Source organism: Pundamilia nyererei, unplaced genomic scaffold, assembly GCF_000239375.1.
Source record: "Pundamilia nyererei isolate P.nyererei 1_Seehausen unplaced genomic scaffold, PunNye1.0 scaffold00424, whole genome shotgun sequence".
Classification (NCBI taxonomy): Eukaryota; Metazoa; Chordata; class Actinopteri; order Cichliformes; family Cichlidae; genus Pundamilia; species Pundamilia nyererei.
Window position 1 is genome coordinate 152,339 of NW_005187825.1, and position 22,058 is coordinate 174,396.

The 22,058-nt window shown below is 46.7% G+C and overlaps 2 protein-coding genes across 3 annotated transcripts in view; both read left to right on the plus strand.

The window, feature by feature from the left end:
• stx3a (syntaxin 3a) overlaps positions 1 to 402 on the plus strand; it is a 7,933-nt gene extending 7,531 nt beyond the window's left edge. Inside the window, exon 9 of the mRNA XM_005753386.2 lies at positions 325 to 402. Coding sequence (XP_005753443.2) covers positions 325 to 402 — 78 coding nt within the window. The remainder of the gene's footprint in view (positions 1 to 324) is intronic.
• A 1,681-nt stretch (positions 403 to 2,083) lies between these two features.
• On the plus strand, positions 2,084 to 19,249 carry kdm2aa (lysine (K)-specific demethylase 2Aa). Of its 2 annotated transcripts, none has more exons than XM_005753378.1 (25): positions 2,084 to 2,252; positions 5,564 to 5,702; positions 6,718 to 6,796; positions 6,881 to 6,927; positions 7,399 to 7,577; positions 7,701 to 7,807; positions 7,876 to 7,969; positions 8,137 to 8,290; positions 8,360 to 8,475; positions 8,546 to 8,672; positions 8,774 to 9,003; positions 9,089 to 9,166; positions 12,614 to 12,741; positions 12,952 to 13,075; positions 13,170 to 13,298; positions 14,103 to 14,186; positions 15,403 to 15,438; positions 15,519 to 15,624; positions 15,713 to 16,342; positions 16,426 to 16,579; positions 17,114 to 17,365; positions 17,451 to 17,614; positions 17,689 to 17,835; positions 18,180 to 18,398; positions 18,619 to 19,249. In XM_005753378.1, exons 1-25 carry the CDS (start codon positions 2,247 to 2,249, stop codon positions 18,798 to 18,800), a joined length of 3,711 nt encoding a protein of 1,236 aa, XP_005753435.1. In that variant the 5' UTR covers positions 2,084 to 2,246; the 3' UTR covers positions 18,801 to 19,249. The 2 variants fall into 2 exon arrangements, with proteins under 2 accessions (XP_005753435.1, XP_005753434.1); XM_005753377.1 differs by lacking the exon at positions 2,084 to 2,252 and adding an exon at positions 2,582 to 3,078.
• The last annotated feature ends 2,809 nt before the right edge of the window (positions 19,250 to 22,058 follow it).

Genomic DNA, 22,058 nt, shown 5'->3' on the forward strand with positions numbered 1-22,058 from the left:
ACAGCGTGCTACAGCGTGCTACAGCGTGCTACAGCGTGTTACAGTGTGCTACAGCGTGTTACAGCGTGGTGCAGCCACGTTCAGATCCTTCTGGGGAAAAATGTCTTTTTGTGAAGCAAACGGGTTAAACCTCACTGGCTTGTGTGCTCCGGTCACTTTGAGACTGTTGTGTTTTGGGCACTTTAGGGGCCTGCTCAGACCCTGGGGGCCTGGGCAGTAGATGTAGGGTGTGCTTTAGTCTTGCTCGGCCTGACCGGGAGTCATCTTGTTTAACACCACCTTCTGTCTCTGACCCCTCCCCCCCGAACCAACTTGTCTCTCCAGAAACAAATGATGATCTTCTGCTGCTGCGTGATTTTGGCTGTCGTCCTGGGTTCATTTGTCTACAGCTTCATCAAATAGAGACCCTAATGAAGAAAGTCTCCCACCATCTGAGGCCACGGGAGGCCGCAGGACACTCAGTTTGCTCTAATTTCATTACATATCAGGAACAAAGCGCCACATTTATGATCAGTTCAATCAGAAAAACATGACGATAGCTTTCTTCTTCATGGCCTCGCTCCAGTCTGTGTCCCTAACCTGTCCAATAACAAACTGAATATGACTGTGTGCACAAAACAGAAAAGAAAAGCTGGAGACCTTTCAGTGCAGCGACCGACACGTCAATAATCCCACCAAGAATGTCCACATCATAGGGCTACATGCATGTTTAATGTGTTAGCATCAGCTCATCATTACTTAGCTGTGCTCAGTGCAAATGTGTGTGATACGTCTTACCCTAACCCTGCTGCAGTTGATCTGCTGTGGAGCGATTTTTCAGAACCAAACTTGGAATTTGAAAATGTGCAGCATGAAAGGTCACCAACAATCAGGGCCAAGCCTGTGAATTACTGAGTGTGACTGCTAGCATGCTCCATTTCATTTTCATTCACTGATTTGTCCACTTATCATATCCATATTCAGGAAAGTGCACCTGATTTGTAAACAACTTTTGAATAATGCAGCCATGAAAAGCTTTTATTAGGAAGATTAGCTGTTGTGTTGCTGTGTAAGGAATAAACAGCAGAGGGTGTCCATTAATATTAGAGTGATTACAGCAGGTGCTGGTACCTGACACACCTGTGCTGTAGACTGCATCCTGCCCCATGTCCACAGCAGGCCCGTCGAGAGGCCTTTAGGATTCACAGTAAAAATCCACGTAGTGAGCTTTTAACCTTGAAGTGATTAAAAATGGCTCATCTTAGATAGTGTGACTCAGGAATTGATGTTCATTTTAAATGTGTAAGATTAGAAATACAAATCATTTGATGATTCAGGTATTTGGTTTAGATCGTTGTTATTTGTGTTTATTACGACTGAACTCTCATGTTTGTATAATGTGCTTGTGTGTCTGTTTTTATGCTTGTTATTCTGGCACTTGCTCTGACCCACACTGTGGTGTTGGATGCAGTACAGCCCACTCGTGAACTGAGAGCCTGCTCTCCTATATCAATATTTTTGAAAATGTGTATTCCAATAAAATTCCAATTGGAAGTTTTCTGAGGCGTCTGAACAAACTGATGGCAGACTATTTAGTTGCGCAGTGTGTTCAGAAAAATAACCTGGAAGATTTGTCCTGCCGGGAGAGGTCATCGATAGTCGACAGGCAGCTGTTGTGTGACAATGAACTATCACAGATTTTATTCATCTTCAAATTTGATCCTAGGACCGCTAAATATCAAATTCCGGGGATTGAGGTGTCCATTCACAGGGACACGCTGTAAGGTCTGGTCTGCCGATGCTTCCAGCGCTTCATCGTTAGCTTCTTTGTACACGCTGTGTGTTTGTGTCTGCTGCTGACTGAAGGCCGTGGCTCTGAGCACGGCGAACTATTTGTAAAAGTGCATCGTTTGTAGTTTTCTTCACTTTTTGAATAAAAGTCAATCTGCCAGTTACTACACTTCCATTTTATTTCACCTTAGCGTTTGCCGACGTTTTCCTCTCGCTCGCCGTACTCAAGCTGTACGCGTTTGACAAACAGTCCCTGCCACCAATCAGGAGCGCTACGCAACATTCTCCAGCCAATCAACAGTAAGCTGTTCAAAGTGCACTTCCATTTATGGGGCGGCGGGCACTTCCTTGTTGGGTTGAAGGCTACAAAACGTGTCCGTCCGCCGTGTGCCTCTGAGAGAAGAAAACAGGCCACAGAGGGCGTAATACGTCTCCGATTACGGCGGGTGTTTGTAAGTGGACGGATCTCCGCTGCGATGGGGGTAGGCATTTAAAACGCATTATTTTTGTGTAATCGTGTTATTTGAAAGTAATGACTAGTTGTATTGAGTGATAGACGGTGGTTATTGTGATAACTGTTAGCACGATAACTGTTAGCACGATAACTGTTAGCGCGATTGGCTAGTTCTTATGACTGATTACGCGTTTGTCCACTAGTCGACCTGTTTTGACTATATCAACCAATTAGATGTGAGTTTGCTTTGGAAGTGTGCTGTTATTGGTTGCTTCCCAATTTCTTTATATGTTGATTGGCTGGCCATATCCAATCAGAAATTACAGCTCTTTCGCGTGAGTGGCACAGCTGTAGTCCAATGAAAGGGTGTGGGCATGAGTGTGAATGGTCCAGTGTCCGTTTGTGGGCGGGGTATAGTAAAAATGGCGGCTGTTCGGAGAAGGAACTAACTTTATTACCATGCTAGGACTAAAGCAAGTAATAGTGCCAGCTTCTTGTTGTTTTTTTACATGTTGATAGCCGTTCCGGAGTCATGTCGTTTTGTCTCTGTAGGGTAGTGACAGGGCAGCTACGTAAGCTAGAGAGGAGTGTGGCTGTTAAAAACCAGATAAAGAAGCTCGAACATTAAACCGTCCTGTCGGATTTTCTAAACGCCAGCGAGTCCGGCTCTGTATGCGACTAAATTGTAAGAAGTCGGTGAATTAGAGGTAGGCAGCGAGCCCTGCCAGGACAGCACAGTGACGGCTCCTGTGGGACCATCGCTGCCCACTGGTGTCTGTAGTGGCACTCAGGACTCGCCTTTGGTTCCATGAATGAAAATGGATGATTCCAAACCGCGCTACAGCAAAAGACTGGTAAGTGTCGGGCAGATTCCAACACGCTGGTTCTGCTACCTCAGCCTGAGCCCTGTTTTCTGTTACAGCGGGAGACCACTGCAGGATGCAGGGACGCAGAGCAGTCTCAACGCTCAGTGTCTGCCTTCGGTCAAATCACTGCAACTTTATCTCTGAGCTTCAGGTTCACGTGCGTCTTGTGCAGTACCATATCTGACAAAGCTGCATCACAGTATGCGCCGGGTCCGTGAGGGTGAAGCACAGCGGGTGGTATTGTTGGAAGATATGCTGTAGAGCAGGGTGTCAAACTGAAGAGAGCTGTGGGCAACTCCCTCTCAAGTAACTGAGTCCTTTCATTGATCTACCAAATAAACACAGTGGTCCTCTCTCTGGCCAACACATGGCAGTTGCAGGTGTGGAGTGGTGATAACCAGCACTTTGCTTTCATGTCCAAATTTTTTTCTCAAGTGTGTCTGTTTGTGAGTAAACAGACACGCCTGCTGCTTGCAGTTTTGTGTACCTGCAGACTTGCTGTTCATGTTCCTTAGAAGTGTTTTGAAATCGTAGGCAAATTCATATACAGAACTTTGTTATTTACTGTGAAAATGCAGCTAATAAGGAGGTAATTGAGGGAAACTCTATAGTTAACCTTTTAGTACTTGTACATTATACAAAGGAAAATGCTGAATGACTTATAATGACCAACAGCCAAAAGTACTAATGAATCTGTGCCTGAGGCATCAGTTAATGAAGAGTGTGTGTATGTTAGTATGAGGGGTTAGGATAAGATGGCACCCAGCGCCTTTCCCCATCATTTTCAACTCCAGGTTTATTTTCTTTAAAAAGGACCTAATAAGGTAAGAGTCCTGAGGAACATGAAGACGGTGATGGACGCACGTTTCACACGCGGGTTCAGTGTGCGTGTGTTATCAGTCTGTACCCCAAGTATCTGTTTGACATCATCAAAATAATGATGCAGGGCCAGGATAAATGTTGCAGCCAGCCAATGACGTCGCCTGAGCTTTCAGTTAGCATTATAAAAGAAGTCAGCAGGTGCTTAAAAAGAGTAACACTAGCAAACCAGCATGAGTGAAATAAGTTGGCTGTTAATTTATGTTGATAACTTGTTTATTAACACTTAAAGCTCGTGGTTTGCTCCAGAAGACTCTGCTATAAACAACTATACATCACAACTGGGGCAGGGCAATATGGCCAAAATACTTATCACCATATATATTTAAACATTTGCGATAACAAAATAACTGACGATATAATTGACACGAGACAAAATACTTTACATCTCAACTTTATTAGTGCAAAAAAAATCAATGTATTTTCACTTAAACAAGCAGCTGTTTGTTTGTTTGTATGCACATTAAAGTTGTATAAAAATGTAACTGTGCAAATTCCTTGCTGACAGTTTAACCAATCTGTCAGCAAGACAATCCATCCAGTGGTGCGGCTTCATAGTTCAGCAAGTCGTACTTTGATAGATTCTTGAGCGCCGTGTTCGGTAATAACGACGGCCCGCTAGCATGCGCTACCAAAAATAGTGCTTTGTTGTGTATCTGACGGACGAAAGCTAAACCAGTTCCACACCACTGAAGCTGCAGCATTTTTACAAACCAGTTCTGGTTCGTTTCATTCAACGATCCACTTTCACTCTTCTCATTCTCCGTCGCTGCCATGATTGTTCCTCCATGTGCGTATGTAAACAAAGGCACTGCGCATGCGCGTTTTACCCATATTCTATCGCCATATTTCATTTTCTTATTATTGCCCAACATTACACCGGTATTCCCGTGAACGGTACGATATGGCACAGCCCTAATCACAACAATGTGATGATCAGTTGCAGTCTCGAACCTGGACTAACATGATGATGATGATCACACATGCCTCTTCCTCCCTTTGCTGGAGTTCACACCTGTGCACGTGAATCCGATTAAGTTCTGTGTGTACTTGTCTCCGTGTGTCGGCCCCGTGGTGCGCTGGTGTCCTCTCGGTGTCTCCTGTGGGAGGCTGCAGCCTCGGGCCCAAAGTCGGATCGTTTTGAGGACAATGAATCTATTAAAGTGCTGATTTTATAGTTCCTGATGCTTCACGATGAAGCCGTTTTCATCTTCTTGGTCAAAAAGAATTGAGGTGGGCCCTAACGTGGACTGCCATTCAAGCCCATTTCATTTATACCCATTCAGTACTCCGTAGCTGCTGTCAGGCCTAGGATACGACAGGGGTGATCCCTGTGAGTGAACACTTGGCAGTGCTGGGAAGCTTCCCCTACAGAACCTAATGCTCATGAACCATAATTAGTTTTCAGATATTTGGCACGAGGCTGTAGAAATGGTTACCTATTATCCTTTTAGCTGCCACTCTGTGAAGCGCCACTTTGGACTTTTTTTTTGCGGTTGGTTTGATAAGGACTGTCCAGTTTGGGTTAATGTCCATCCAAAGCACTTCAGTCCTCTGTCTTTTACCATCCCTCTTACTCTGTTCTCCTCTCTAGCGTGCTCGTAACCAGCAGCGTTACCATGATGATGGCATCTCAGATGAGGAGATTGATGGGAGGAGGATGTTTGACCTGGAGGAGAAGGTTAACAGTGAGAGGTTCAGCTCTGACAGAGTGCTTCGCATGGATGGAAAAGGTTGGTGTGAACACTGTCTCCATCGTTCTCTCCCAAAGGGAGGGAGTGTGTCCTGGGTTCTGTCCGTCCAGCAGTCCAACAGCCACATCAACATATTACGTTCAGCGTTTGTGTGACAGTAGACATCAGCTGATTTAACTGGGTCAAGGTCGTATCACATGGTAAAAGCGCTACAGATGACACTACCCATAATTTTTGCCCGTAGCAGCTCACACTAGGGGACCCTGCAGTTGGACAGAAACGATCCCGTCTGCAGAGTCTGTGCACTGTTAAGCTCTTACCAGGTGCGTTGTTCGGCTCGTCCACATACCTGTTGTTGCAGATTGGTTCGATCCTCGCAATATAAACTAGGCCACTCCCCTTGTCAAATCAAACCAAATGACTTTTATTGTTGTGTGTGTGAGAGAGATGGCTGGACGTGTACAAACACACTGTATTCGTAGGTATAGTGTCTTTGTGTTTCTTATATGGGTTTAAGCTTTGAGTCTTTGCGTCTGAGCTTTATTTTTCAGAGCCTGACGCTTTTTTCTTTGCTTCTTAGAATCTTATAGCGAGGGAATATTTAAATGAAGAAACATGTCTTATAAAGCAGCAGTCGTTGCTGCACTGAGGTGGTGTCACAGAAATTTGAGAGATCGTGCTTGAAGAGTGAGATATGCCAGTTTATTAGGATGCCACACAAAGATGTGCTTTCAGGACCCTGGACAGTGCACACGGTGTTCACTGTGATGTCATGAGCTGTGCTCATACATGTGACTGTAAAAGGTCAGCTGCATGCACTCTGACATCACCTCCCCGTGAAATCTGCAAATCCCAAGAAACCTAACACACCAGTCACAGAGCGTAGAAATAAACTCGTGTCAATCTGGCGTTTGTGGAGGTTTTATCTGGTGGAAGGATGGAAGCTGGCCTAATATAAGAAACAACAGTACTGTCCTAATTATCCATAGGACAGTACTTCTTGTCCTATGGATTATAGTCCTGTGTTGAATGACGCTTGTATATTTCTCTGCAGACTTTACATACGCATTCATTCAGAGAGGTGGTCTGAGGGACCCCGTCGTTTTTGAGAAGCCTGATGGACTGGGAATCAAGTAGGCCCCTGTGTAACTTCAGTGTTATTAAATACGTCTATAAACTGAGCTGATGTAATGATGTTGTGTCCTCTGGTTCTGCAGGATGCCAGATCCTGACTTCAGCGTCAATGACGTCAAGATGTTTGTCGGTAAGGCTCGTTCAGTTACACACTGCTGCTAAGCATCAGCTTCAGTCCTGGCTTTGCCTCGCTGTACAAACGCAGTGATTTAGGTAATAAATGCTGTAATTACACACTTATTTAAAATACGGGGTTTTCTATTAAAAACAAAGAAGAAATTGAACCTAATTGTTGAAAATAACTGTCAGTGATACTAATTAGAGGTGATTTCTAACTGAATCATGTCCATAGGTGTACAGGTAGCTTCAGATTAGCACAAACTGAATTTTATTCATATAGAGCCATTTCAGCCAATGAGCCTGTATGTGAAACACTCACTGCTGATCAACTTAAGGACAAAAGGATAAATAAAGTCATTACTTTGAACGTTGTCTTGATGCTCCTCACTCAGTGAGGTTTCTGGAGAAGCTCGACATCCGCCCAGCTGTTGTGAGCAGCCTCTTGTGTCACGCTGTGTCTAACAGAAGGCTCCCCTCTCAGGTAGCAGACGCATGATAGATGTGATGGATGTGAGCACTCAGAAGGGGACCGAGATGTCCATGGCCCAGTGGACACGTTACTATGAGACCCCCCCGTGTCAGAGAGAGAAGCTCTATAATGTTATCAGCCTGGAGTTCAGCCACACCAAACTGGAGAACTGGGTCAAGAGGCCTGCCACAGTATGTACCTGCAGGCCTGTTTGACTGGAACTGCTGACAGGAAATAAAAACCTTTAAAGTGATTTTAATCTGTTTGTTTTTTTGTCTCACTGTTTGTATTTTGTCTCACGTTTGCACGTGTAGGTCGATCTGATCGACTGGGTGGACAACATGTGGCCTCGGCATCTGAAAGAGAGACAGAGAGACTCGACTAACTCTATCAATGACATGCAGTACCCCAAAGTACAGAAGTAAGTGTCCTGCTGTAGGCAAGTGTGGCGGCAGGATGTGAGCCGTGATGACGATGATGTCTCCACAGGTACTGTCTGATGAGTGTTGAGGGCTGCTACACAGACTTCCACATCGACTTCGGTGGGACTTCAGTATGGTACCACATACTGAGAGGGAGCAAGGTGAGGCCACGAGGGGCCGGCTAAGAGACGATCTCTTTCCCGTTACAGCTTCGGGTCAACGCATAAATCCTGTCAAGTATAAAGAACAGGCTAGAAGGGGAGGGGCCTCCTGAAAGTGTCTGTTTTGTCCCACAGCAGAGCACAGTGAATGACACTTTTGTTTGCAGGTGTTTTGGCTGATTCCTCCGACTCCTCAGAACCTGGAGCTCTATGAGAACTGGGTACTGTCAGGGAAACAAGGAGATGTGTTCTTGGGAGACAGAGCGTCTGACTGCCAGAGGATTGAACTGAAGCGGGGCTGCACCTTCATCATACCCTCAGGTACACACTGACGTGCACTCACTACCTGCAGAAGCAGTCCTGTGGTATTATAATCACTGTGTGCTACAGGTTGGATTCATGCCGTTTACACCCCGGTGGACTCGATGGTCTTTGGAGGAAACTTCTTGCACAGCTTTAACATCCCCATGCAGCTCAACATCTGTAGCATAGAGGACAGAACGCGGGTAGGTGAGCAGGCTCTGCATGAGCTGCTGAATGAACGTGAATAGACTTTAATCTTTTTACCTCCTGCAGGTTCCAGCGAAGTTTCGTTACCCCTTCTACTATGAGATGTGCTGGTACGTGCTGGAACGCTACGTCTTCAGCCTGACGAAGACCTCCTACCTCACCCCAGAGTTTCAGAAACACTCCCTGGGCATTGGTATGTACACAGCCCGCAGTCACTGCCCACTGGGGGACACACATGCGTGTTGTGTGGGCCATACTGGTCAGTTCTGAGTCTTTCTTATTTCCTTCATGAAGGTCTGAAGAATCTGTGTGGCTCAGATCCAGTCAGTGAGCAGCTGAAGACTGAGGGGGAGGGTGTTGGCAGTGAGGAAGACTCTGAGAAGCTTCCACTTAAGGTCCACCTGACCCCCCTTGAACTGGAGGGACTCTGGAACCTGCTGGGTAAACTGGAAGCTCTGCCCTCTAACAAGAAGTGTGTCCCAGCAGGGATACACAACGCCCCGGCGCTCATCACACACATCAAGGTATCGCTCCTCTGTATGTCGTCGTGGAGCTCCATGTGAGCCTCGCGGTTCTTTCTGTCACGCTCATGTCTCTGCTGTCCTGCAGGCACTACTGAAGGAGCACGCTAATGACAATCCCAGCATGTCGTACACAGGACGGCCCATCGTCAGGTGGCCGAAGAGGGTAAGCGGTCTTTATTCACCAACAGACTGCACACTTGTCATGGTAACCCTGCCTCTGGTCCGTGGAGCACTGCGTCTGTGCAGAGAGAGACTGAGTCACATGAAGGAGGTTTATGATCCTGTCCACAGTCCTGTGAAGTACGCCTCGTGACTCGGTAGTTTTTAAACCTTTAACACACATAACAGTTTCTGTGTGTGCTGTTCATTTAACTCTGCGTTACAGACACTGATTGCAGATCCTCAGCTCTGCACTCTGAGCTGTTTGTGCCGACTGTGGTCATAATACACAGCACCAAGTTTGGACACGTGCTAACACGTCCACTCTGGTCTCGTCTGTCCAGCAGAGCTAACCGTGCGTGCGCACAAAGATGTGTGTCAATCGAGCGTCCAGATGTTTGTTCGGACGTTACGAGCAGTCGTAAAAGTGCCTGTGACCAGCCGTGCAAACGGACCACAACAACAACAAATTATTTATATAATGATAACATGCACATAAAGCCAATATTCAGCTCTTTTTTTTTTTTTTTTTTTTTCTCCCCCATCTGTTTTCTTATGCTTCACGGGGGGGGGGGGACCCGGGTCACCCGGAGGTAAATGTGTTTCCTTATACAGCCGGACTGGGTAGGATGACTACCAGATGTTTAGTCGTTCGCACACTTGTTCTGTCCTGACCTTTAGCGATTGATGGTGCATAAGCTCTGATAAGAAGAGAAGCAGCAGGGAGGAGGGAAACGGGAAGGCCTCAGAGGAGGTTCATGGATGTAGTGAAGGAGGACATGCAGGGGGTGCTGGGACAGGGTGAGATGGGGGCTGATGGTCTGCTGTGGCGGCTTCTGAAGGCAGCATGTATACTTCCTGTGTCATCGTACCAGCTTCCACTGCTAATGTCCGTCCCAGTGTGCTGGACTGCTGGTAACTGACTTTGAACAATCCATCAAGTCCAAGTGATCAAAGTCATTTTCTAGTGTAAATAATTAACCCTCATAATGTCCTCCTGATTTCCACACAGCTGTGGTCCTCAGGGGACAACAATGTCCCCATCTGGTTTGACTGATGCATAATTAATATGAAGTTTGTTTTTCCCCCACTTTTAATTAAAACTTAATTCATATTTCTTTATTCCATTTCAAATGTAAGTCTGATTAAAAACCTCATAAAAATGAATTTTTTCTGTTTTTGGGTAAAAAATAAATTAAATCATCAGGTATCGTGAGGATCGGCTGCTTTAACAGATGGTCACAGACGGGTTTATGTCAAAGTTAATTTAGAAAGCTGTTTTTAAACTACTTCAAGTTTTTTTACTGGCAGCACATAATCACACTTGTGGTCCTCTGGGCTCAAAAATGACCCTGTTTGCTTTGACTGTTTATAAAGCAACAAGTATAAAATATCATCCATCTCTGTGTTTCAAGGTTTTATTCAACTTTATTTCAACTCATTGCCTGACAGTTTTCTATATTTTGGCATGGTAGGAGGGCATGAGTCTGAGTGAAGGCAAACTTTCATGAGGACAAAGGTGTGTCCATATTTGACCCAAGTGCAGGAGGAAGCTCAGGTTTATTCCTCTGCACTGGTCCCATCATGGACAGCATTCTTTCTGCAGTTGCAGGCCAAGGGGCATATACAGTAAACAAGCTGTTACAGGTGATTGTTTTCTTTTGGAAACCTGCAATGTTAGGGACAACTCGTGTCCTGACTGCAGGACAGACGGTTTGCCATCGCACACGAGCATGTTCCATGTACAGCTGGACCTGCATCACATGCTGCCCATGTTTTTGTCTCAAAGTTCCCTGGTTTACTTGGATGTTCTGTTGGAGGGGACAGAGTCCTCTGAAGGGGACTTGGTGCTCATACAGTCACATCAGTACCAGGATCTTACATCACAGCAGGAGGAACACCCACTTGTGTTTCAAGTCAAGTCAACACCAACACACATCATACACCTCAAATGGGAGCACGTTTGTGTCATGAACGACGATCATCTATTGTGTCTTTATCAAGAAATTATGTCCTTTTTGTGCTTCTATGATTAATCTTGTGTCAGCATGAAAACTTCTCTACCAGACTCAGGATGTCATAAACTGGCCGTAGCGACTCTACTGGATGCACGGCAGTAAGAATCAACACACCCACATATGCCTACAGCTGCATTCGGTCCATTTTTCTTCCTCTCTTGTTGTCCCTCCTTGTTCATCATTGAGTTAGCTGTAGAGCAGGTCATCTGCTAATTGGATGGTTGTTGGTTCAATCTCTGTGTGCTCTAGTCTGGAGTTCTTACCAAGGTGTCCTTGGGCAAGTTACTGAACCCCAACTTGGTCTCTGATGCATCCATTGGCATGTGAACGTTAAAAAGCAGAATACAAGCAGAATACACTGTGTGTAATGCTTTCAGTACTCGAGTAGAAAAGCCACTGAAGGAGTATGGGACCTGGCACATGTGCTTGGACTGTGGTAGATCATCTTTCTCTGAGGCACATGAGAGAGTCATGCATCGTCTGTCACTGGGAAGGTTAGAAGACCAGATCAGTGTTTCCTCACGTTACTGCAAATATTCCTCTGTCTCAGCTGACTCCTCTTTCCTGCTTGATTCTTTGTCTTCATCATAATTGAAATGGATGATGTGTAGTCCTCTGACACATCTTCTATTTCAGTTTCACATTCTGAAAATTCAAGAAACTTCAAGAAGCCCAGTCACTTTCTCTCCAAGCTCCTCAGACTACCATGTCCTGGATGCCTGAGAACCTACTTGAACATAGTTCAGATTCTTCATCACTTTTCTTCACTTCATAGTCTTCTTCCACTTCTGCAGGTGGCTGATGTGCTTTTTCAGAGAAAGGGTAGCATGTGCTCTAAATATTGACAATATTTTCTTTATCTTCTAACCCTGGATCTTCCTGAACATTGATTCTTCCTCCTCATTATATTAAAGACAATATGTGCTTTGTCCTACTGGTCTTTGCTTTGCACAACATGGTTTAAAAAAGTAGCTCACAAGCCTCCAGAGCAGTGGAGGCCTGTGAGCTACTTTGTGTGTATGTATTATTGTAGGGTCGACCTTACAATATGAAGCACCTTGATGTGACTGTTGTTGTGATTTGGCGCTGTGTAAATAAAACTTAATTGAATGTTGTTGTGGTTGTTGTGACCTTTGCTTGAGCCCACACATCAGTGATCCAAGATCAAAGGTGTCTGAAAGCAGTAGGTTGTTTGCAACACCTTGTACTTTGGGGACTTTTGTCCTCGAGGACCACAGGTGTTATAAAAACCCCATAAATAAATGAAATTACTTAAAACTTATTCCAGTCATGCATAGCACAGTAATGAATAACTTCTGTTATTTTCAGACCATTTGATGAATGAAAAACACATTTTTGATAGCAAAAGATTTCTTTAGAAGACAAATGTCCCAAGGACAACACATTAAAGTGTTTTTCTCTTATGCTTCCAGCCATCATGGTACCAACCTCCTCCCCCTCCCCCACCACCACCTCGCCCTAAACTGTCCTCCACTCCCATCACTCCACGACCTCAAAAACCAGCGTCTTCCATGTCCGTGTTGAGACGACGCAGGGTCAGGTAAGGAAGTCGTACTTGTGTCAAACCTTTTGTTACTTCAGTTCATATAAAAACACGATGCAGTTTTTCTTCATATTTAAGACAACATACCAAATGTTTTAACTATTTACAGTGCAGTGAAATGATTTTCATGTTTGGATTTCATTATGTGCCACAGCCCCGTGCTTCGTTTTAAGCCATCCTGTTCTGTCCTTGTGTGTGTGCGCGCAGGTGTAAACGCTGTGAAGCCTGTATGAGACCTGAGTGTGGAGACTGCAACTTCTGCAGAGACATGAAGAAGTTTGGAGGCCCAGGGAAGTTAAAGCAGACCTGTGTCCTACGACAGTGTCTCTCTGTTAGTAACTCGGTCCTTGTTTTTATTAGTCATTGTCTTTGTAATTAGCAACATGTATGCGTGTGTGAGATACTTGACGACCCGTCTCTTCCAGCCGGGCCTGCCTCTGTCTGCGGTGTGTGAGATCTGCAAAGAGCCCAATCAGGAGGAGACCGGAGACCCCTCCCTTACTCTGATGGAATGCTCCAACTGTGCCCAGATCGTCCACCCTGCCTGCCTCACAGTACGACACACGGAGCATATAGCAACTCAGTGGGATGTGCTCGTCTTGTTGACAGTTCAGCGCTCGTAGCCTCGCTACATCTTAAATAGAAGCTGGATCCTTAGTAACTATGACCGTAACTACGTAACTTAGTAACTATGACAGCATGTCTGAAGGCACAAACATGAAGGTTCCAGGTTGTATTGAGGCTATGTCCACACGTACACGGGTATTTTTGAAAACCGAGATTTTCCGTTTAAAAAAATAATCCCGTCCACACATAAAGGCAGAAATGAAGGAAAACGCTGCTATGAACATGCCAAAGCAGCAGGTGGCGCTAGATTCCTAACCGTGCAGAAATGTTGGCCAATCAGAAGTCTAGAAGCCTCGGTGGGAAAAAGTAAACAAAGCTGGGGCATAGAAGCAGAACCGAGTCGTATGTGTGGACCGACAGTAACTGTGTGTATATGTAAGCATGTAAACACTGCAGAGAGTAGAATTAACAGTATTGTAGAAATTCATTTCACCCAAACAATAACGTGGCGCACAGTGTGACGTCACAAGACGCACACCTTTGACGCTGCGTTTTCTGCGTTTTTCTAGTCCACACGTAAATGCAAAAACTGAGTTTTTACAAATCTCCGTTTTCAGTGACCGAAAACGCCGTTTACGTGTGGACGAAAGGTGCAAACGCATAGAAAAATCTGCGTTTTCAAAAATACCCGGGTACGTGTGGACGTAGCCTTAGATTGTGACTCAACTGTGTCTTTCTTCTCATAAGTCCTGTGTGCTAGCATGAGTAACTGTCTGCATGTTTGTCTGCAGGTTCAGGGGGAAGGCGTGGTGAATAAAGACCTCCCGAGCTGCTGGGAGTGCCCGAAGTGTGTGCAGGGCATCACTGATCCAGAGGTACACAATGCATTAATTAGCCACTGTTACAGCCTGGGCGCGGGCGCGCGCACACACACACACACACACACACACACACACACACACACACACACAGTGTGACAGATCTAATGGGCTTATGTCTCCTGTTTGTTTTTCATTATTATTATTTATTTTTGACTTTGATTTAATTCCGTCACAGTCATCAGGCAGTGATGAATCGCTGGCTGCTGGCCACCAACAGCGTATCCGTTCCCACGGCCCCCTGGTCCTCAGGCTGGGTCCGGGGCCCTCTCCTAGCGTAGGGGGTCCTGTGGGCCCCCATCAGGACGGGGAGGTTGTCCGCTGTGGTTTCTTCCCTGCTCCTTCTCTTCCTTCCTGCTCTTCCTCCTCAGCGTCACTTCTCTTGGTGGCGGCCCCTCTGCCTTCTCAGCCAATCAGCTCGAGACTGGTGAGAGGTGCCGCCTGTTTGTGCATAAATCCACCCGTCTGTCGCTTACATCACTCCTTTTTCTTTGCCATCTTTTTTTTTTCTTTCTTAAGAGAAGAGACACAAAGCTTGGTCTAAAGGATGCCAGCGAGTCAGTGCCCCGGGCTTAGTGTCCGTGCTGGGACGCAGTGAGGGTCTCATCCTGACTCCAGCTGTAAAGCAGCAAATATCCGTTTATGGCTGCACACATATGTTATACTGAGGGTCTGTATAATTAGCCTATGACACACTGAGGTGTTTTATATAAATACAAACGTGGTTGTTGGTGTTCTGTGGACCTGCTGAATCAGCACTGACTGACGTTCTGTGAACAGGAAATGGATATTTTGAACCATTTCCTGCGAGCGTGCTAATCATTCTGCTGCTCCCAGCATCGGAGAGCAGTAAACAAACACGAGTACCCTCTGCATCGTCTCATTGCGCTTGTGTTTAGTGACAAATGGCCTTTCTCTGAAGCTAGATAGGTACTGAGTCAAAAATGAGTGTCTGATCGTCAGCGCTAATTCTGTGGTTGTGGTGGAGGTCTCTCTCAGCTCGATAAATGCCGACTGTGACAGGATTTCATGTACATGTCTGATGGTGTGCACACCGTGAGCACTGATTGGTCCATGTAAAAGCATGCTGATGTGTGGACGGGTTTGTAAGGGATTAAAAAAACCATGTTTGTGTTGTTCCAGTGTTTGATCGAGATTTTGAGTTGAGCTGTTGGTCGTTTCTACTCTGAAAGAATCCATTTTGTCTTTGCAGCAGCCTAAAGGTGACCGAGGTGACAGCCTTCCACTGGTGAGTGTTCCTCAGATCCCTCCTCTAAGATCATTTGTTATGTCTCCCATCACTTTGATTATTCCTCCCACGCTGTCCAGAAAAGGAAGTCCTCCTCTCTGCTTGACGCTCGTATGGCTAAGATCTACAGACGCCAGCGCCACAGCCGCGATGGAGAAGACTCCGTCAGTGACGATGACGATGAAGGTTTGTGGCTGTTAAAATCTGTTTTCATCGATTCAGTTAGCGACAGCATCAAGAAAACAGAGTTGATTCTTTGTTCTTCCACGTGCAGCCTCTCAGAGAAGAAAGATGGCACTTCACGCTCGGGGTGGGACTCACTCTTCCAAGAGGCCCTTTGGCGCTAACAGGAGAGGCCTGCTGAGAGGAGGCTCGGCCCACAGAGGCAGCAGAGCCGGGCTCGTGAGTCCGGGATCATCTTCTGTCCTCAAGCTCAAGCGAGGGGTTGGCATGAGGGACGCTGGACGCCGAGGACGAGGGGTCAGGTTGCGCGGAGGTTCCAGAATGCAGCGAAGAGGAGATGAGTCTGACGAATCTGACGAGGACGACGATGACGACGAGGATGATGACGACGACGATGAGGACGACGATGATGATGAAGAGGATGAGGAAGAGGAGGACAGCGAGGACGGAGATAAAGAACAGCATCGTCGACACAGGAGACGGCGCAGGACCGATGATGATGAGGATGAAGACGTAGACAGCGAGGGGCAGTTTGACCCTGAAGAGGAGGAGATGGACACTCTGGAGGATGATGAGGAGGAAGAGGTGGAGGAGGAAGGCCGCTGGGATTCGGACCCAGAACCTCCGGTCCTGCTGGTGTCTGATCTGAGCGATGACCTGCTGAGTGGCTCCTACCTGACGGTGACTCTACAGCGCCCCAACAAGGCCAAGAGACAGTGTGGTAAGAAACCAGCACAGCAGCTTAGGATTGGCTCACATCTGCAGGCGCAGCATGAGTAACAGAAGGCTCTTTTCATGCCTCAGGCTCCATAGTTCCAAAGCTGGAAGCAGCCATGGGCCCGAGGACTGCTGCAGGGCAGCAGGGCTTTATTCAGAGAAAGGGCGCTCTGTCCAAACCTGCACGGCTCAGGTGCCCAGACCCCGCGGCTGACAGCATAACCTCACGAGGACCCGGCAGGTAGACTTTAGCACATATTGAGCTTTCGTGTCACGTGTTGGTGTTCCATCCATGATTCAATGATGTCCGATACCTCTGAGCAGTCCTGGGACAGTCAGCTGCTGTGCTCATGTGGCAGAGCAGGCTGGCGGTTCCACCAAATAACCTTGGGCAGGATACTAACCCCATGTTGCTCTCTGATGCATCCATCAGAGTGTGAATGTGTGTGAATGTTAGGCAGTTAGAATGAGTGCTTGTGTGAATGGGTGTATAAAGCGCTGTATAAGAACCGGTCCATTCACCATGATTGGGCTGTCTGCTGCTGGCCAGCTCTGCACAGTCCACTGTTTAAAATATTAAACGACAGTCACTGGATAAAAGCACAGAAAAGAGGCCAGAGTGGAGATCTTATTGGGGATGAGGCTGTTTGGATGTATGGTGAACATTAGATGACCAGACTCGGTCCATAACGGAGTGACTCAGCTTTTTCCTGCCCGTGTCAAATGTGCGTGATTGTATCGCACATAAGAACTACGCTGTGCTGTGTCGTCATAGGCCTCGCCTGCGTGGTAGCCGTGGTGAGAGAGGCGCTCGAACTCGCTCCGCGTCTTCTTCAGAGGAAGAGGAAGCTGCTGCTCACCCTGCGTCCTCCACCCTGTCTTCTCCATCGTTGCCGTCTCTGCTCTCCTTTAAGGATGTGGGCAATGAGAGAGGCGGGGAGAAGGAGGTCTGGGTGTCTGTGTTCAGATACTTGAACAGAGCTGAGCTGCTGGCCTGCATGACTGTCTGTAAGGCCTGGTACAAGTGGTACGTTACCCTCGCGTCACCTTGTTCTGTACACGCAAAGCTCCGCGCTGCTTATGAAACGACCACCGCTTCCTCCCCTGTGCAGGAGCTGTGACAAACGTCTGTGGAGCCACTTGGATGTGAGTCGGTGCAGCCCGCTCAGCAATCAGGCCCTCGCAGGCATTGTCAAACGACAGCCCACCTCTCTGGACCTTTCCTGGACGCCCATGGCCAAGAGACAGCTGAACTGCCTGCTAACGAGACTCCCAGGTACGAACGCGCGGCGTCCCAAAGCGAATGTCTCCTGTCCTGGAGAGTCTTACTAAACCTTTGTTTGTGTTCAGGTCTGAGAGAGCTGAGTGTGACTGGTCTGCCCTGGTCCTGTCTGTCGGCAATGGTTTCTCCCACTCTGCCCCATCTACGGCTGCTAGACCTGCGCTGGTGCGACGGCGTCACAGACGCCCAGATTAAAGAGATCGTCACGCTGCCTGGTCAGTGGCACGGTGGGCTCAGTGAGCTGTGTTTCACCCCACTCCTCCTCCAAGCACTGGGAGGGGCTGCACCGCCACTGCTTGTAGTTCAGTGGCCGCACTGCCGAGCAGCTCGGGACATGTTCTTTAGTGTGATTGTGATCAGCTGAAAGCTTGTGATTGGGTTTGTTTCATCAAGCACAAAATGTTTCCAGGTGTAACCAGCAGAGATCTAAAGAAGCACAGAAACCTTCCTCCAGACACATGTGACCAAATCAAAAGTAGTAGTAGTACACCTGTACAGCTCGTGGGATACTGTGTGATCAGAATACAAGCCAGAGTCTGCTGTGTGTGTGTGCGCGCAGGTTTGGAGTCATCCCGCAGCAGACTGAGGAACATGGTGACGCTCCGCCTGTCCGGTCTGGACATCACTGAGTCCACTCTGAGGCTCCTGCAGCGCCACATGCCGCAGCTGGAGAGGCTGGACCTGGCTCACTGCAAGGATTTAACAGACTCCTCGGTCGCCCTGTTGGCAGCAGCTGGGACTCACACACGCAATAACCTCACCGAGCTCACGCTGGCAGGTTTGAACAAACACACTGATCACTGTTGGCTTTTTCACACACCCGAGTATAGGAAGGCTGCTGTTCCATTGGCAGACCCTCATCCCTTTGATTCCTGCAGGAAACAACTTCTGTTGGCCACTAATGATGACACGTGGTCGTTCATAGCTGCTCTTCTTTCTTGATCCAAAGCCTGAAAATCATATGAAGACATTAAATGTGTGTCTGTGTGTGTTTGAAGGCTGCAATGAGCTGACCGATGGCTGCCTGTCCTATCTGAAGCGCCTCTCCTCTCTGACCCTGCTCGACCTCAGAGGCTGTAAAGGCGTCAGCAGACGAGCCTGCGACGCCTTCATCTCCGACCTGTTCCACGTAGCTGTCTACTGCATGATGGAGGAGAAACTCATCCAGCGCCTGGATTAACATGAGCACACACTAAACACAAACATTTTATTTATGATCACACAAGCTGCCGACGTTGGACTGAAGCATTAAAGCTGCCAAAAAGGCTGCCTTCTGGTCCCCGTGTCGTCTGATGTCATTGTTCAAGCATTTCTGTTAGTCTGGTCTACAAGAAACACTTGTACGCTTGAAACGTGTTATCTGCAAATGCTGCCAAACTATCACCAGGAGATCAGATTGTTCCCTGAATCTCGAGTTACTGCCTGAATACGAAGCTCTGTTACGTTTGCGTTTCCTTCATGTCTAAAATGTTCACCTAACGTAGAACCCCTGTTTTTGTTCAGGGGACTTGGGAAGTTAAAGTCTTGGTGGTCAAGTGTTTTGCTCTTCTGCGTCTTAACACTGATTGCCTGTGTACATATGTTGTTTGTTTCATATATGACAGTGTAGCATATAAAACTTTAAGAGTCCACGTTTCTGTGCCCATTTGTTAAGCACTGTGTTTACAGATGTGCCGAAACAGCCGGTGTATCTGATGAATTGTGCCCCACATGGAAACATTGTATCAGGGAGCTGCAGCGTGGCCACCAGCTCAGCGCCTCCAGCAGGCACCCACATATGCACTGACACTGCTTCATATCTGATTAGTTGGGCTGTTTTCTGAGTTTGCAGTGTGTCAAGACTACTGCAGGTTCAAAGGGTGAGGTGTTCTGATAACAGACTTTCCAAGAACTATCCGTCAGTCTTCATCCTCCTATCCAGCACTAGAAGTCCAGACCTCCGTCTTATCCGGGTGAACATCAATGAGTTCCCAGGCCAGCTGAGAACTCTCCAGCATGTTCTCGGTCTACCACGGGGCCTCCCCGAGTAGGACACGCCCGGCAACAGGTTAGGCTTTAGAGGATTAAAGATGGGAACCGTCCCAGTCTGCTAATCCAGAGAGATCCACGCAATGTTACACTGGGGTGTCAGCCCATCCAGGGCCCACACACTCCTGTCAGCACCAACTTACTCAATGTCTTCTCTTATATAGTGGTTTTCTACTCTGCTTCATGCAACACACGTGCACCTTTACTACCTTCACTTGCTTTCTATCAAACAAGAGCAGCTGGTGATTGAACCACCAACCTTCTGATTAGTACCTGCCATTAGCCATCACATCTCAAGTCTGCAACACCCACTCCCCTGCACGCTATCCCCTCCTGAATCAGCGGACAGTCTGCCAGACTACCTTGATAACAAAGAGTGCTAAATGAATGTTTGGTTACCTGTAAAGCTCTTTGAGTTGTCAGCACTTAATTGACACCATGAAGGAAAGGTACAAAGAGATTATGAAAAGTGACACTTTTCACATAAAACTAATGTAAAGTAGCTTTACAATTCAATTTTATTTACACAGCGCCAAATCACAAAAACAGTCGCCTCAAGGCGCTTTATATTGTACAGTAGATTGTAGAATAATAGATTCAGAGAAAACCCAACAATATTTTGACCCCCCTATGAGCAGGCACTTTGGCGACAGTGGGAAGGAAAAACTCCCTTTTAACAGGAAGAAACCTCCGGCAGAACCAGGCTCAGGGAGGGGCGGGGCCATCTGCTGCGACCGGTTGGGGTGAGAGAAGGAAGACAGGATAAAGACATGCTGTGGAAGAGAGACAGAGGTTAATAACAGATATGATTCAATGCAGAGAGGTCTGTTAACACATAGTGTGTGAAAAAGGTGACTGGAAAAGGAAACACCCAGTGTATTATGGGAATTTGAGGACTTAGTTTTCACAGGAGCTACAGTATCCAGAGTCGTACGTAGTGAGGAGGTAAAATTATTAATAAGATGATCGACCTCTGTTGGAGCAGCGTTCAGATAGCTGCTCTGTGTTGGTACAGGGCATTGAAGATGATAACAGTGGGTGGATTATATTCTTAAACAATAGCTGTGTCCAAATTCATGGGCTGCATCCTCCTGAGGACCCGGCCTTCGCGGGGTAGGCCGGAAAGTAAACGGCCGTGAAATTGGACGGTCTCGCCTTCTGATTAGCGTCACCGCTGTCTCGGTGGAGTTTAATAAACTCAGCCGTCTGCTTCTTGCTATCTAAAATATTACAGGACACTGGCATAAATTCTCGACCGTCTCATACTTCTGTTTAATCAGTTTTCTGTTTGACGTTTAGTCAGCTGTGTGAAAACCAAGGAGGAACCCACCCGGGGGATCAATAAAGTTTTATTTTCTCTAATCTAATAACTTTAATTTCAGCCAAACCGATTTACTCACGAACAAACAAAACACTGAAAAAAGACAAACTATAACATTTTTAGGTTGTCTAAGTGACTTGTATATCACGTTTAACCCGAGCAGGGAAAGTCCGCGGTAATCTGAACATGATGTGCCGGGAGTTGTGCCGTTCTCTGCGGCTCTAGTGATGCTCGAGCTCTCAGCTAGCTATCGAGCTGGTGGGTAACAGACGTCTCCGAAAACGTCAAAGCACTTTTGCAAATGTCTTGATAAACTGAGCAGATATTAGAAGTTTACACACCCACATCGCCTGAAAAAATGTTTAAAATTTATTTTGGGACCCAGAAAGATTAGTATGAGTAATTTTAAAACTTTGTAGCGGCCGCCATTGCCAGAAACTGGAGTTTGGCTGGGCCGCGCTATGAATTCTGGGATATGGTAGGCCACGAAGGACACACCCGACCCATCCTTCAAATTCGGGGAAAAGGAGGATGCATTTGTCGGCTGCATTCGGAGGAGTCTACGAATTTGGACAGGCTTCGGCGCGTTGCTGTGATGTAATCAGTCTACAAATGCGGCCTCAGGAGGATGCAGCCCATGAATTTGGACACAGCTTTAGTTACAGCACTTTCAGAGAGACATCTGTGATGAAGTCTACTCTCCACTGCTGTGTAATCAATTATTGTAAATGTAAATGTTATCAGGAAATGATCAGACAGGAAAGGGTTTTCAGAAATATAAGTCAGATCATGCATCAGTACATTTCCATATTTTTATATCTATAAAAAGAAAGCTGACACTTGTGAGACTTTATCAAAGGTGTGAGCATCACAGCAGAGGCCTTTGTGTCAAAGTAGCTGAAGATAAAACACAGAAAAGCATGAAGGAGAATTTCCTGGCCTGGATTTTACAAAAATATTCTGCAGTAGATCAAAAACGAAAGAAAACCATGAATCAACACATGAACATTACCTGATGCTGCTGAAGTGAAACAGAGCAAAGTTACAGAGGTTTTAGAGACACAGCGTTTTGCATTTTGCATAATTTTA